Source organism: Primulina tabacum, chromosome 17 (assembly GCF_025594145.1).
Source record: "Primulina tabacum isolate GXHZ01 chromosome 17, ASM2559414v2, whole genome shotgun sequence".
In the NCBI taxonomy this organism is placed as follows: Eukaryota; Viridiplantae; Streptophyta; class Magnoliopsida; order Lamiales; family Gesneriaceae; genus Primulina; species Primulina tabacum.
This window is the reverse complement of record NC_134566.1, coordinates 29,070,374-29,085,736: the sequence shown is the minus strand read 5'-3', so window position 1 is coordinate 29,085,736 and position 15,363 is coordinate 29,070,374. Positions and strand designations below refer to the sequence as shown.

The 15,363-nt window shown below is 35.2% G+C and overlaps 3 protein-coding genes and 1 non-coding gene across 4 annotated transcripts; all 4 read left to right on the top strand.

The window, feature by feature from the left end:
• The first annotated feature begins 264 nt into the window (after nt 1–264).
• On the top strand, nt 265–336 carry LOC142532112 (small nucleolar RNA Z105). The gene has a single exon (XR_012816504.1). It is a non-coding gene; the product is annotated as a small nucleolar RNA Z105 (small nucleolar RNA).
• A 5,336-nt stretch (nt 337–5,672) lies between these two features.
• On the top strand, nt 5,673–7,499 carry LOC142530350 (oxygen-evolving enhancer protein 1, chloroplastic-like). The gene is made up of 2 exons (XM_075636152.1): nt 5,673–5,977; nt 6,608–7,499. Exons 1-2 carry the CDS (start codon nt 5,744–5,746, stop codon nt 7,364–7,366), a joined length of 993 nt encoding a protein of 330 aa, XP_075492267.1. The 5' UTR covers nt 5,673–5,743; the 3' UTR covers nt 7,367–7,499.
• Nucleotides 7,500–8,834: 1,335 nt separating this feature from the next.
• LOC142532023 (CASP-like protein ARALYDRAFT_485429) lies at nt 8,835–11,116 on the top strand. The gene is made up of 3 exons (XM_075638324.1): nt 8,835–9,268; nt 10,471–10,603; nt 10,683–11,116. Exons 1-3 carry the CDS (start codon nt 9,138–9,140, stop codon nt 10,872–10,874), a joined length of 456 nt encoding a protein of 151 aa, XP_075494439.1. The 5' UTR covers nt 8,835–9,137; the 3' UTR covers nt 10,875–11,116.
• A 794-nt stretch (nt 11,117–11,910) lies between these two features.
• Nucleotides 11,911–13,454, top strand: LOC142530663 (uncharacterized). The gene is made up of 5 exons (XM_075636483.1): nt 11,911–12,021; nt 12,135–12,275; nt 12,471–12,711; nt 12,945–13,066; nt 13,131–13,454. Exons 1-5 carry the CDS (start codon nt 11,911–11,913, stop codon nt 13,452–13,454), a joined length of 939 nt encoding a protein of 312 aa, XP_075492598.1.
• Nucleotides 13,455–15,363: the final 1,909 nt, after the last annotated feature.

The window sequence follows — 15,363 nt, the reverse complement described above, 5'->3', positions numbered from 1 at the left end:
AGTGTCTTTTTTAAAATTATTTTAATTTTTTCTGGATGAAATAACGAGAATTTTCTCGCGATGCATCTTGGCGACGAGCGGATTACATGCGCGGCTCCGATTGAATTCCATTTGTTTGAAACCGTACGACAAATCGCAGCATTTTTTCACTTCTCATTTTCTTCGTTTCTTTTTTTTTTTTCTTTTGAAATCTTGGGATTTTTTTTAAAATCGTTTTTGTTTAGTTTTGTTATTTGAGCATTCCTCTTAACTATTGTTTTTTGAGGGGCATAATGATGATGATAATTTGTTCTGAATTTTTGTTGATTGAGTTCTACAACCTCCTACTCATACTGAATGCCCCTGTTTAGATTTTTAGAACCTTAAAACTCTAAAAATCTTGGATTTTTAGTTGATATCTATTTCGTGGAAATTTTAATTTTCACTTTTTGATTATTATTCTGAATGGAAACGTGTTTTTTGAGTAGCTTGTGATTTAAGGGATGACTCATTGAGTACTTGCTTGTGATACTATTTTAAAAAAACTATGGCAAAAAGTTCCTTTAATTTAAAGCTGTGGGGAAGCTCAAGTATATATATATATATATATATATATACTGCAAGAGAAGAAACGTGGCAATGATGAGAAACTCAACTCTTTTCTCTCAAGAGATGAAGTAACCTCTCAATCATTTGTTTGGGAGGAAAGCTATGATTTGTTTTTCAAGCACTTTTGAGCCGCTATCTCCATGTCTTTATTTTTAATTTCTTTTCATTTTAATACACATAATTTTGATTCATAAAATATAGGTTCTTAATTTATAACGTGTACCATAATTGATATCCCACCAATAGAATATTAAATATCGAGAAGTAAATTGGTATTCTTGAGAATGCAATTATCAGACACAAATATTGTCAAGTTGGATGCTTTTTCTTGTGATTAGTGGAGTTAAGCGGATAAATTAATGATCCTCCCTCAATTCTTTGGTTTGTATTGCGTTTGTTGCTTTTGGCTAGCTTAATCTACTGGTTATTGTTTTTTAATTAAAGATAGTAAAAAATAAAATAATTTATCCAAATGTGACAAAAGTAGGAGACACTACAACAAAAACGGCATACAACTGTTGTAATTGATGGTGTTATTGAAGGTGCGTTCAACTACAACGGATTTTATCCGTTGTCGTTGCTATTATTTGCGACAGTTTATCAAAAACCGTCGCTAATTAGTCCGTCACTAAATAGCTCGTCACTAATTAGCGATGGTTTATGATCACCGTCCGTCGCTATGTTTTTCAGTAAAATAAAAAAATTACTTTTAATAATTTAATAAATTTAAAAAAAACTTACAATCAAACTATGCTAACAATATTTATGATCTTAATTAACACTTAAAAATTTATCAAAAATTGAAACGGAAAAATTTACCCTAAATCAAAACTAAAATAGTCTAAGAGAGAAATTTTAAGTGTTGTGAAGTGGTGTGGGGGAAATGGACTGAAAACGCGGATATTTATAAACAATTTGCGACGATTTTTGCTGAAACTGTCGCTACCGTCGCTAATAGCGACGGTTTATTCAGACACCGACGCTAATAGCGACGGTTGTGTAATAATTCGTCGACATTAGCAACAGTTAAGCAAAAACTGTCGTGATTAGCGACGGTTATATAAAAACCGTCGCTAGTGGTGACGGTTGTTTATTAAACAGTCGCTCTTAAAATAAAACGTCGCTAAAGTTAGCGACAGTTTTTCTGAAACCGTCACTAATTTAAAAATTGCGACGGTTTTGCTCAAACTATGGCTATCAATATATTGTCCAAAAAAATGCGTTAATAGACAACGGTTTTCTAAAAACCATTGTCTTTTGCTTAAAAAAACGAACCTATGACAACGGTTTTCATTAAAACCGTTGTTAAAAAGTATATGACCACGGTTTTAGTGAAAAACCGTTGTCGTATGTACGTTGTTGAAGTGATTTTTTCTTGTAGTGAGACTATCCTTGTATTACAATCTGCGGTCAAAGGTCCCCCGATTTTCTTGTGTTGAACTTCGCCTGGAAAAACAAAAACAAACGCAGTTCGAGTACTAAGTCCTCGAATGAAATTTGTTTTAATTTTTTTTTAAATTAAAAATTTGAGAACCGCAGGTACAAATCCTCGAGTTCTTGGTTTTTTTTTTTTATAAAAAAGTTAAAGTGGCTTGTCGTTCGCAGGCTGGCCTAGGACCCGTAGGTCATTTTATTTTGGTGACGGATATATTGTTATCACAAGAATAATTCACCGGTTTTTGAAAAACCGTATATATATTACTTATTAGAGACGTTTTCAAAACCGTCTCAAAACTTGGCGATAGCTTTTAGAAAACCATCGGTTAGGTGACCGATTAATTTAGGGACGGCCTACTCTAAAATAGGACTACTGGTTACTTCTTTAGAGAGGCATTGACAAATATTTTTCACGTTTTCATTATTTTAGTTGTTTTACTATAATCCCTTTTATTTACTCTTTTTCAGGATCCTTCTTGATGTAATCTGGTTGCTTTTTGTAGTCGACATTGTTTGGCAGTTAACTATCATCGTCATTATAGCACATTCTCGTTAGTTGTGGGGTTCGTCATGGACATGGATGGATAGAGATGTCAATGAGGCGGGTATGGCTAAACCCAAAACCCGTCCCATGAAGAAAACTTTGATCCATTATCCGTCCCACTTTGGTTATATATTCTTCGGACTCGCCCCACCTCAAATACGAAATGGGGCTGAGAAGACCCGCGAGACCTGAATTTTTTTAAAATAAAAGCAGTAATCTTTCTTCTCAAATGATTGAATTATGAAACAGACAAGCCTCTAAATACAACACAATAGAAAATTAATTCATGTTTTCGACCACACTTAATAATAACAACAAACAAAGTATTTTCACGACATAAAAAATTACATAAAAAAGAGTTACTAGATCTCCAAAAAAAATATCGACATCCCAAAAATAAGTCATAACATAACTTTAACAGATCAATATAGAATCAGCAAGTAGACAATATTTCATATACATTCTTCGGGATCATTTTTCTATTCATCAAGAATGGTGAGACAAGTTGCTAAACTACTTGATGAATTAGCTACAAAATTAAAGAGAGAAAGTACATTAAAAAAATAAAACTGTAATTTAAAATTGTAAAAATGAGGACCATCTTCGCGAGCACATCAATGCCTCCAAAGTCGTTGGATTAACCCTACTAAGATGAGGACCAACTATTCTTCCAATATTGCTAAAAACATATTCAAATGCAACAGTTGACGTAAGAATAGCTAAGACCGTTATGGTTGAGGTGGTCTACTAAAAAAATGAAAATTAATAAAACTAAACCCTAGAGTATTTGTATCCACATATATGAGGCGGGTATTATAGGACCTATGACCCGTCCCATATCCGGATGGGTCTAAAAAATTGGACCCGAGACCCGTCCCATGACCCATTTATTATGCCCAAACTCGCCCCATATGTGCGGGTTCATTGCGGATCTGTGTAAAACCCGGACTCATAAACATTCTTATGGATGGACCCAAAAATGGAGGTTGAAGGACAAAAAAATTTAGGAGGGGGACAAGAGCAAATATTAAGAAGAAAAGTGAAAAATTATAATTATTTTTAGACCTCTAGTCGATAAAATTTAAAAATTGAAGAGGGCAGTCGTATCCACCCACCCCTCATTGGCTCTATCACTGGTTTCCACATATAATCCCATAAATTACGATATAAGATATCTTACTTAATCACATTTATCCAATATTCAATAAACTATCGTTCTTTCTATTCCTTCCATTAATATTGTCAATCTAAAATATGTGGGATTGATGTCTTGTTTACTCTTATCTTCACATAACCAAACTTTGTTTGGTAATTATCCATTTCGTAAATTTTTTTATTTGTATGTGTTTGAATATAATATTCTTAACTTGCTATATTTATATTTAACCGTAGTTTCGTATATGATTTTAGTTGTAATGCGTTTGTCGTGTCCGAAAGAATATCATTTCTATTCATTCAAAAAAAAAAAATATATCATTTCTTTATCACTAAGTTATTTATTACCTAATAAATTATATGTATATATATATAATTTTTAATATTTTTTATAAATGATTAGTCTTTTTTATAATGTGTGGTTAACAGTGGAAATTTTTTATTTATTCATAAAATTAAATTTTCATTCCGTTGTTTTACAAAATAAAATTGTTAATATTAAAATTTATCTATTGTTCTCTTTCAAATATAGAGAATATTAGTACGCAAAACTTCTATCATTTCACAAATCAATTTCATAAGATGAATCTCCGATTTAATTCGATTCATGAAAGTTTAATTATTTTTTTACGTGCACAAGTATTATTTTTCTTTGTAAAATTATCAATTTTTATTAGTTATATTATGAAAAAACATTGTATAATATATACTGATTTCAATAAAAAAAAATATTTGATCCATGAAATACGTTATTTTCGTATGGGAAACGTTCGATGTGCATATGTCTATTCCGCTTACATTTTATATTATCTTTAAATTGAAATAACCGTTAAAATTTTTTAAAAAAAAATAAGAATTGTTGCTGTCAAAGCCCTTGTGTGTATTTTCAAGCAACTTCAAGTGATTTTTACTTTAAGAAATTATCGATTTTATGTAAGGGATTACGCTCTAACAAAATTAAAAGTAAAATCATTTATATTCTACGTTTAAATTTGAGTTTCACATATACTAAAATTAATAAGTTTAGTCAGAATTTCACTCCCTTAAAAATCTTCTATTTATGTTATATTGTAGCTTAATATAAATATTTTCAAATATTCGGAGATTATTAAAAAGAACAAATATAGGATGATAATTTAAACGATTTGATTGCTATAGCATTATGAAATAGCCTAATATATTTTGAAATCTTAATTAAAATACTCATTATAAAAACATAAATGTTTAATTGTTATAGTAAATTTTTTTAAAAAGTAATTGTTATAGTAAAAAAAATCCAAGTAACAAAATTTAAAATACATGTACTATAAATTTCAGATTTCTAAAAAATAATCCTCTTGAAATTCAAAAAACAAAACCACATATGTATGATTCACATTTTATATAATCCCATGGAGTAAATATTTGTTTGGTAGTTTGGGGGAAGAAACTTGTGTGAGACGGTGTCACGGGTTGTATTTTGTGAGACAGATCTCTTATTTGAGTCATCCATGAAAAAATATTACTTTTTATACTAAGAGTATTGCTTTTTATTGTGAATATCGGTAGGGTTGACCCGTCCCGCAGATAACTATTGGTAGGGTATGATGAGCTCGTGCTAAGATGTGAGAAGTTCAAATGTGATTTATTTGATTAACTTGATTTGTATGTTATTGTGTTGATCTTCTGAGTTTATCTAAAACACATAAACAAATAGCGACTACGGATTCTAATATTAAAAATAAATAAATCGTTTTTGACTAATTATTTAATTTCGTAACACAAAACATTCCTCTCGTAGTCCAATCAATACAAAATTGTTTGATTGAAGAGGTGCAAATATCTTTATCCAAAACACCCAAATTGCCACGTGGCACCCCAGGAAACCAGCAACATAAAATCAAACTAGCCAATAGAAGAACACTTATCTGATATCTTATCCCTCTCGAATCCAAGCCATCAGACCAAATTGTCCTCCATCCCCGGTACCCCTTTGTAATAAGGAGGAACAGAGACAATTGGAGTCTCGAAATCAAGAAAATGGCCAACTCACTGCAGGCAGCTGCCACTCTTATGCAACCAACCAAGGTTGGTGTCTCGGCCCGAAGCAGCTCCCAGCTCCGACCAGTTCAGAGCCTCGGCAAGGCTTTTGGAGTTGAAACCGGAGGTGCAAGGCTGACGTGCTCTCTTGATGTAAAGGAGTTGGCTCAGAAGTTCACCGATGCTGTCAAGATTGCTGGCTTTGCTCTTGCTACTTCCGCACTCGTCGTCTCGGTATGGATTGAATCTTGTTTAGCTTTCCGGCGGATTCTTTTGTGTTTGTTATGTGTGAGATAAGTTCTCGAAGATTGATTCCAGATATGTATGCCAAGGGATGGTAACATCTGCTGCAGAACAACAATTATGATAAGAAAAGTTGGACCACTGAAAAATATTGAAAGATCCAGGCTTGTGAAATCGAGTACCTCGGAACGTTTTGTTTGTCTGTTTTATGTTTCAGATCACTCGTGATTGTGCTAAACGGTCAAATACATGAAGTGCTAAATGAGTATTTTGAGATGAACATGAATCTGGTCAACCAAGTTATTTGAAATAATCGAAGTTGAAAAGAGTAGATGGGTGGTAGGAATTTTGTAGCTCGTCTCACTTTTAAGTTAATAACCAGTCTAAGTTTTTTCCCAGTCTATCTAAATCTTGAGATATGAAGACTTGATCGAATTGTTGATGAACAGGTTGAAATTTGGTTGTGATAGCTCTGCTATTACCAGGATTGTATTTCCTACAGTTCATTAGAATTTCAGCAAGTCTCTTGTTATTTTGTATGTGTGGGTACATAAATTTATGCTGTGTCGGTATGTATTTGGTCATTGGAACCTTCAATGTTTTCTTGTTGGATTTGCACAGGGAGCTAGTGCTGAAGGTGTTCCGAAACGGCTCACGTACGATGAAATTCAGAGCCAGACCTACACAGAAGTGAAAGGATCTGGAACTGCTAATCAGTGCCCAACTATTGTAGGTGGTGTCGATGGGTTTGCCTTCAAATCAGGCAAATACAAGGCCCAGAAATTCTGCCTAGAGCCCACATCATTCACTGTCAAGGCAGAAGGTATAAACAAGAATGCACCACCTGAGTTCCAAAAGACCAAGCTCATGACCCGTCTGACCTACACTCTCGATGAGATCGAGGGACCATTTGAAGTATCTCAAGATGGCACCATCAAATTTGAGGAAAAGGATGGGATCGACTATGCTGCTGTCACCGTTCAGCTCCCTGGTGGTGAGCGTGTGCCTTTCCTCTTCACCATTAAGCAGCTTGTGGCAACCGGCAAACCAAATGGCTTTAGTGGGGAATTTCTGGTGCCATCATACAGAGGTTCATCTTTCCTTGACCCAAAGGGTAGGGGTGGATCTACTGGATATGACAACGCTGTTGCGTTGCCTGCTGGAGGTAGGGGAGACGAGGAGGAGCTACAGAAGGAGAACATAAAGAACGTCTCTTCTTCGACAGGGAAGATTACATTGAGCGTGACCCAATCAAAACCCGAGACTGGTGAGGTGATTGGAGTGTTTGAGAGCATCCAGCCATCGGATACTGATTTGGGTTCGAAGGCTCCCAAGGAAGTCAAAATTCAAGGCATCTGGTATGGTCAGCTGGAGTCTTAGGCTAACTTGATCACCATTGTACTGTTTCTTGGTTGAGTTGCCTTGTACCATTAAATCGCGCTGAGCTCCTAGTGAAGTTGCACTCAAACTATTACAATTCTTGTATATTATTGTGAGTTTTAATGATGTCTGATTCATAGCACCGGAATTTCAATCTTAAACCACTCAATTCCTTTTCAAGAAACGTGGAAAGAGCTACCTATTTTTGATTCAGAGACTAAAAATGAGATGAACAGAAACTTTCAAAATCTATCTAACCTAATTTTCAAAATTAACCAAGTAGGCAGGAGAGCCTTGTTTTCTAAAAGCCTATTTGGATCCATCCTTTCTTCCCAACTCTTTTCTTTTTTTCAAGAAAAGTTTTTATTTTGCAAGTTGCCATGGAAGGAATGTCATTGCAAAATTTCATTTTTGTTTGTGGTAGTTTGTTTGTTCAAATATAAAAATTATTTTTATAATTATTTATTTATAGTTAACTTTCATATTTTCATTTATTTGTTATCGGAATTAATTATCTCTAAAAAAATAATCATGTAAATGATACTATGATTTTTAGTCCATTCTGTTTGATGATAAAAAAAAATTGGTCGTTTCACTATTGAGATAATCTATTTTATTTTTATTAAATAAAAAGCAATAATTATATCGCTGATTCAATCAAAAGTACTAATTACATCCTTAAATTTTATTTATGAGTTTATAATTTTTGTGAATCTTAAGAAACGACTAATTTGCTGGCAATATAACAATTATTTTCATTAAATAACGGAAAAATTATTAAGTAATATAAATAATTAACATACTAGTAATTTCAACACCAATTTTTTCCTTCAATAGATTAACACCTAAAATGAATTATAATTACAGGAACAAAAAAAAAGAATTATAATTGCATGTTTGCAATATTAAATTAATTCGATGCTTCAATGGAGAAACCACTGAATCTATTGTTAGTAAATACACTTAAAATAATTTAATATTCAAATAAAAACAGATTACAAAATAGAAAAATATAATTGCACATATCTATATCCCTAAAATAAGTTGATTTAATCCATATTCGGAGTAAAAAATAAATATTTTTTATATAAAAAATAATATTTTTTTACATCTCTATTCAGATAAAAGATCATTCTAACTATATTAACAGTGAAACGATGTTTTAAGAGTTTTTGTATCGTTGAAAATCAAAAGTTGACCAATCTTACAGATTTACTTGCCAAACAACAACCAATGGTCAATTATATATTATTATATAACAAAGCAGAATATTTCATTCCGAAGATTACACACTCATGCATACACGAGGATACCTTAAAACAAAAATTTTAGCAATAATCAACTTTCGACGGCTGTGACGTTATATTAAATTTAATTGATGAAACAAATTAGGAAATCTTTGATTAAAATTTTAAAATAAAGTTTAGTGAATAGCATTAAATTAAATTTATTATACTGCTCACCGAAAAGTTCACAGAAAAAGTCTTCTACCCAACTCCTGATTTCCTTCGACAACTCTTCACCATTTGTATTGCCATTCCAGTTTCAAATCCACGCAGGAAGAAGATTTTCTTTCTCTCTTTTTTCCTGCAACTCTTACCTTTAAAATCCCAAAGAATTTTCTTTCATTTCTCTTTTCCTTTAATCCCTTGTTCTCTTTTGATGGGAAACGTGGCGTGGCCGGTGTAAGGAATTGAATGGACATGATCGTGGAAGCTGACGAATTTTATGTCTAGAAACTGAGGAAATGGGGTTATTATGATTGGTTTTGATGGAAGAATTGCCAGGGTCTCTGGGGACAAGTGCGAGCTTGGCCTTGAGATTGGGACAAGCCATTTTTGCTGTTGTTTCATTGATTTTCATGTGTATAGATGTTGAGTTCTACAGTTACACTGCTTTCTGGTAATTCTAAATCTTAAATGTTGCATATCTTTTTTTTTTATTTTTTTAAAAGAATCTGAGTAGTGAAATAATTTGTTTTTTATAATTTTCTTGTAGATTATTGGATATACTGATTCTTTGTACTATTTGATTGCTTTTTGAGTGTTTGCGAGTATGAAATTGGGTTGATCATTAACGGGGCAGAGGGATCACATGGATTCTATTCTATGGTAACAAATGTTGTGCTATCTTCCTTTCTTAATTATTGGTGGGTGAGAGTGGTTAGCACATAACATCTATTGTGTGACATTTTTGGGTTGGCATTACTAGAATCCAGAATCAGATGCGTGTAAGAAAACAAATAAATATTACAATTTTTAAAAATAAAATTAGGAAGGGAGATCAAGGAGTTGCATTTTAATATGTTGAAGCAACTAGTGATTTTGCTATGGAGATTAGTAAGTTTTAAATAGTATTATTATTCTTGGGAGAGAGTGTTGTGCTGTACTAATGTTATGCAAGAGCCAAGAGGATCAGTAAAAGTAATTTATGTCCCGTCCCAAGATTTGGTTTTGCTGTTGATTTGGCTGATCTGTGTCTCATCTCGGTGTTGTTTGACTTCAGTTAAAGACGAGGAGGGATTATGCGAAGATTTTTGTTTTGGATGATGAGTGAAGGTGACACCTAAACATTGATAAGTGGATGAAGAACAAACATGGATGATTAGTTTCTCATGGAGGATATCAAGCACCGTTTCTGTATCTTGTAATGAGAAGGTCGAGTGTGGGAAAATGCAATTATTTAGAGTGGTTTTCTCATACATTACCTTTAGTAATTAATAGGCTCTCCTTGATGGAACTGGTTTTCCACATTAGGAGACTAGACAGGATTTCACAAGGGAGAAATGATGGTTATTTCTTGCAGGGTTGGAGAAGATATATGTAGGTGATTTGAAATGGGAAATTTTGTTTGTTCATCAAACAACCTTTAAAGAGGTAATATATGTTTTAAAGACTAGGCATAGAAATGGACACAAAAGTTGGATCTTATGTAGCAGGGAATCTATAACTGATTCATTATCATCTTCCCCATGCATGATTCTTTGCTGGTGCATTGTCCACTGAAATGTCCTACACATTTGCTAAGATAACAAATACTTCTGTATTGTTCTTGCACGCGTGATTGCTTTTTCACATATTTGTCATAAAATTTTCTACTTGCAGCTTCTTGGTTACTATAATGGGATTAACGATTCCATGGAGCTTGACTTTGGCAGTCGTAGATATATACTTCGTTTTCTTCAAACGCTCACCTAATCAAGTTGGCATACTCGCCATTGTTCTCATGGGAGATTGGGTAACTAAAAGCCTGATATAACACATTTTGCACCTAACAGAACAACACAATAACGTCCAAAAAATAAAATCCTCTGTAGGTTCTATCATTTCTATCGCTGGGTGCGTCTTGTTCAACAGCCAGTGTGACCAATCTTTTGCTTTCTGCTGGTGGCTTCTGCGGCCTAAAGTTTTGCACAAGATATCAGCTGTCTGCTGCTATGGCATTCTTGTCCTGGTTTCTGCTATTTGCCTCATCTCTCTTCAATCTTTGGCTTCTTCCCTCTCTATAGCTCATTTATACGCCTAACATAACCATATTCGGGTTAGGCGTGCAGTGATCTTTTGTTGTTCATTATACATGTCGAATCTTAGTGTTGTTCATTATACATGTCGAATCTTAGTGTTGTTCATTGTAAGAAATTTTTTTGGTTGATTGTTTTTATAGATGAACTTTATACTTCGGAGAGAGTTAAGAAATTGGAGTTGAATTATTGTTTTATGAGGCACTCTCAATTCGTAACTTGAGACCTTGTGTACAATTTAGAAATTAAAGGTGTCTAAAGAGGATAATTTAGTTGTTCCCACCTTCCTATCAAGAGTAGGTCTTTTGTGAGACGGTCTCACGAATCTTTATCTGTGAGACGGGTCAACCCTACCGATATTCACAATAAAAAGTAATACTTTTAGCATAAAAAGTAATACTTTTACATTGATGACCCAAATAAGATATCTGTCTCACAAAATACGACCCGTGAGACCGTCTCACACAAGTTTTTGCCTCCTCTCAATGATCAAATCAACTTGTAATTCATATATTTCGAACTAGTGATGTTGGTCGTGACATCAATATTGAACTGAACGTTTGAACTTATCAAATTATACAACTGACGTATTGATCTAAATTAAATATATTAAAATATATCATATTTTCGAATAAATGATTTTATTTCTGTTACCATTTGGTGGATTAAGAAATTATTATTTTTTTAAATATTATATAATTGATGATAATAATATAGTTCAAATATTTTAAACAATTATCATTACAAAACACATATTTCGGTTTATCTTTCCAACAAAGACCGTTATTGCTCTTAACAATTATTTATTTATTCTATACAATTCAAAAAAAGTTATCTCTTAACAATTATTTATTTATTCAATACAATTCAAAAAAGTGATTGCTCTCAAATTCTAACCCAATCAAAAAGGATGAAGGTAATAACTCAACTCATCAGATTCGTGTTCTTGAGGATGAGGTCGAGCATCTCGCGTATAAATAAGAGGTATATTGGCGACAGCGAAGTCGAGTTAATTGGCTAACACATGGAGATTGCAATTCCAAGTTTTTCCATGCCCGAGCCTCGAATCGCCGAGCAACAAACCACATCAAGGGCTTGGTCTCATCGCATGGTGACTGGTGCATTGAGCAAAGTGGTATGGCTGAAATTATTGATCAATATTTTCGGAATCTATTCTCGACAAATAATCCCTCAGCGGATGCAAGGAGGATTGTCCTAGATTGCGTGTTGCCAAAAATCGATGGGCAGCTTAATGCGACTTTATGTGGGCCTTTCTCAGCTCTTGAAGTCCGGAAGACGCTTTTTGACATGTACCCAGACAAAGCCCCAGGCCCAGATGGGATGTCGGTCTTTTTCTTTCAGAAATTTTGGGATGTGATAGAAGGCGAGGTAACGACAGCTGACCTTAGTGTTCTAAACGAAGGGGGTTGCATTGAGGATTAGAATGATACTATTGTTACTCTTATTCCGAAAATAAAAAACCCTATGACTTTGAATGATTTCAGGCCTATCGGTCTTTGTAATGTTTGCTACAAAATAATTTCCAGAGCACTGACGAACAGACTCAGTCCTATTCTTCAACAGACTGTGAATGAGTTCCAAAGTGCGTTCATACCAGGACGACTCATCTCTGATAACATTATCCTGAGTTTCGAGACTTTGCACTGGATCAAAAATCGAAAAAAGGGGCAGAAAGGTTATGTTGCGTTAAAGCTTGCCATGAGTAAAGCTTCTGATCGAGTTGAATGGTGCTTTCTTGAAGAAATGATGATTTGGCTGGATTTGCTCTGGCTTGGGTTGAGAAGATATGCGGTGTGTGACCTCTGTTAGATATTCTTTCTCCTTAAATGGCGAGATGGTTGGGAATATTTCTCCTAGTAGAGGGTTGAGACAAGGAGATGTGCTATCTCATTACCTTTTTGTCTTATGTGCTAATGGCCTTTCATCGGCTCTCATATCTTTAGAAAACTGTCGGCTCTTATCTGGGGTGCAGATTGCTCCATCTTGCTCATCTATCTCCCATTTGTTTTTTGCTGATGATAGTCCTCTGTTCTTCAGGGCGACATTGGAGGACTGCATGGTGGTTCGTAATTGTCTTGAGTTATATGAAAGGACCTCAGGGTCAACTTATCAATTTTGAGAAATCTTCATTATCATTCAGTCCTAACACTAATGAGCAGGTGTGTGATCAAATAAAATCTGCTCTGACTATTCCAATAGTGCAGGGACATGATGTGTATTTAGGCCTTCATGTCGCCTCATGTAGAAGAAAAAAAGCTACAATTTCGTTATTTGGTTGAAAGGGTTGTGCATAGAATTCAAGGTTGGGGAAATAAGTTCTTCTCTGTTGGAGACAAGGAAACCCTGATTAAATATGTTCTTCAGGCCATTCCCACATATGCTATGTCATGTTTTCGAATCTCGAAATCTATCTGGGAGGAGATGGAGCGAGAATGTGCTAACTTCTGGTGGGGTAAAGAGGAAGGGAGGAGGCGCCTGCACTGGAAAAAATGGAGAGATCTTTGCAAGCCGAAGTGCCAGGGCGGGTTGGGCTTTCGACATCTTTAGACATTCAATAGAGCGTTGATGGCTAAATAGGTTTGGCGCATTATTACTAAGCCAGGTTCTTTGGTTGCACGAGTCTTGAAAGCAAGGTATTTTCGTCACTAAGATATTATGAATGCCTCCCTTGGAAGTAATCCTTCTTACATTTGGAGATCGATATTTTGGAGTAGGCCACTTCTGGAAAACGGGTTGTGTTGGAAAGTGGGAGATGGCTCGAAAATTCCAACTTTTGGAGAACGCTGGATTCCAGGGACACGAGATTGTGTGTCCCCTCCTCCTGAGGCTGAACATTTTGCTACAGTTAGTACCCTTCTCGATGGGGAGTCTTGAAATTAACCTCTCATCCACAATCTCTTCCCTCCTCATCTTGTCAAGGACATTTTGTCTATTTCTCTCTCCCAATCTCAAAAGGAGGATTTCCAGTTTTGGGCATACAATCTGAAGGGTAAAATTCAGTCCATGACGGCTATAAAGCAGCGATTGACTTCTTTGATTCTCTTCCCTCGTGCTCAGGTACTAATTCTATTGAATGGTGGCAATTTATTTGGTCTCTTAGTATTCCTCCGAAGGTTCGTAATTTTTGGTGGCGGGTTATGCATAACATTATTCCGACGGAGCAGAATTTAAGGGCACATCATGTCCTGGTTCTTGGAGAGTGTCCATTATGTCGTCAACTTTGTGATTCTATTGTCCATGCTCTCTTCACTTGCCCGGTTATTAAGCGCTGCTGGAAAGGAACGTATTATTGGCCGATTCTAAAGTTATCATGTCATCTGGATGTGTGCGATAGAAACTCTATCGGAATGTCGTCGTTCTAACCTTAGTAGTAAGTGTTACACAAATTATATAGAATAAACATGACAGAAAGTTGTTCGAAAAACCAGTGAACCAATATGGTGAAAAGAGCAGTGGTACAATACTTAAAAATAAACCAAATCGAGGCCTGTATGAAATACAATGTCCTTAAAATAGATTCGTCCCCTCCTGTATGTGCTTCGAGGATGAACTTGGACGTCTGTTTCCCATGATACAACGGAACAACTAGCAGTAACCTAGCACGAGGCACCACTACGGTGAACTGAAAAGGTACCTGAACTTTATCACGAGGGCGGAGGAACAACAGCCAGAGGAAGCAGCAGCAGCCGAGACAACAAAGAAAGCTTCAAAAGTTTTAGAATGCAGGAGAGTGTGTTGTGGGTGTTTGAAGGACTTGAGGCTGCCTCTATATATAGGCACTCCGGTTCCATATTGACAGTCTCTTCTGGCCATCCGAAAGGCCAAAGGTCAATCCACCTGGAGCATCAATGGTCAGTCCATACGAAGAGTCAGTCAGATGGAAGGTCATAATAAAAATAGCAAAAGCCAGGTGAACCTTGGTGGGAAATTATGCCTTGATAAGTCCGACATTCGACGCACCCAGGTCGCGCTCGTACGCTTGCACATAAGTTAAGTCTTTTTCCATTGCAAATCGGGCCCATGATTTGCATCCCTTGCCCCGACGTGCGCGAGAGAGAGCCTCTTGACCTATCTTTCTTACACCTTCATAAAGTGTAAATCAAGATAAGCTCACCAATGTTATGTTTATTTTTCAATGTGAGACATTTCCCACTTACCATCTACCTAGGCCTTTTTGTCCAATTTCCAATTCAAATGAACAAGTCCAATATAAGTCCAACAGTAAGTCGAATCTTGAACATAGAAAATAACTAAAGCTTGATTTCTATTACTAGATTACGAGCCGACGATAGGAAACTAGAAACCAAACATTAGTATCTGACATATGCGTCGATCCCTCGAGGTATACGTTCATGCAATATTATTTGAGAAACATGATCGATACTAGAACGGTGTACTTTCTTGACTAGGTGCTCTTGCTTCTTGTTACATGATATGCATCATGTTTTTTTTTAAA

Bases quoted from the DNA above. Each gene is read 5' to 3' on its own strand.
- LOC142530350 (XM_075636152.1), top strand. From the start codon at position 5,744: ATGGCCAACTCACTGCAGGCAGCTGCCACTCTTATGCAACCAACCAAG. The intron at 5,978-6,607 runs GTATGGATTGAA...GGATTTGCACAG, and splicing joins CTTCCGCACTCGTCGTCTCG to GGAGCTAGTGCTGAAGGTGT.
- LOC142532023 (XM_075638324.1), top strand. From the start codon at position 9,138: ATGGAAGAATTGCCAGGGTCTCTGGGGACAAGTGCGAGCTTGGCCTTG. The intron at 9,269-10,470 runs GTAATTCTAAAT...TTCTACTTGCAG, and splicing joins TACAGTTACACTGCTTTCTG to CTTCTTGGTTACTATAATGG. The intron at 10,604-10,682 runs GTAACTAAAAGC...AATCCTCTGTAG, and splicing joins TTGTTCTCATGGGAGATTGG to GTTCTATCATTTCTATCGCT.
- LOC142530663 (XM_075636483.1), top strand. From the start codon at position 11,911: ATGGAGATTGCAATTCCAAGTTTTTCCATGCCCGAGCCTCGAATCGCC. The intron at 12,022-12,134 runs GTATGGCTGAAA...ATCGATGGGCAG, and splicing joins CTGGTGCATTGAGCAAAGTG to CTTAATGCGACTTTATGTGG. The intron at 12,276-12,470 runs GTAACGACAGCT...ATTCTTCAACAG, and splicing joins GGGATGTGATAGAAGGCGAG to ACTGTGAATGAGTTCCAAAG.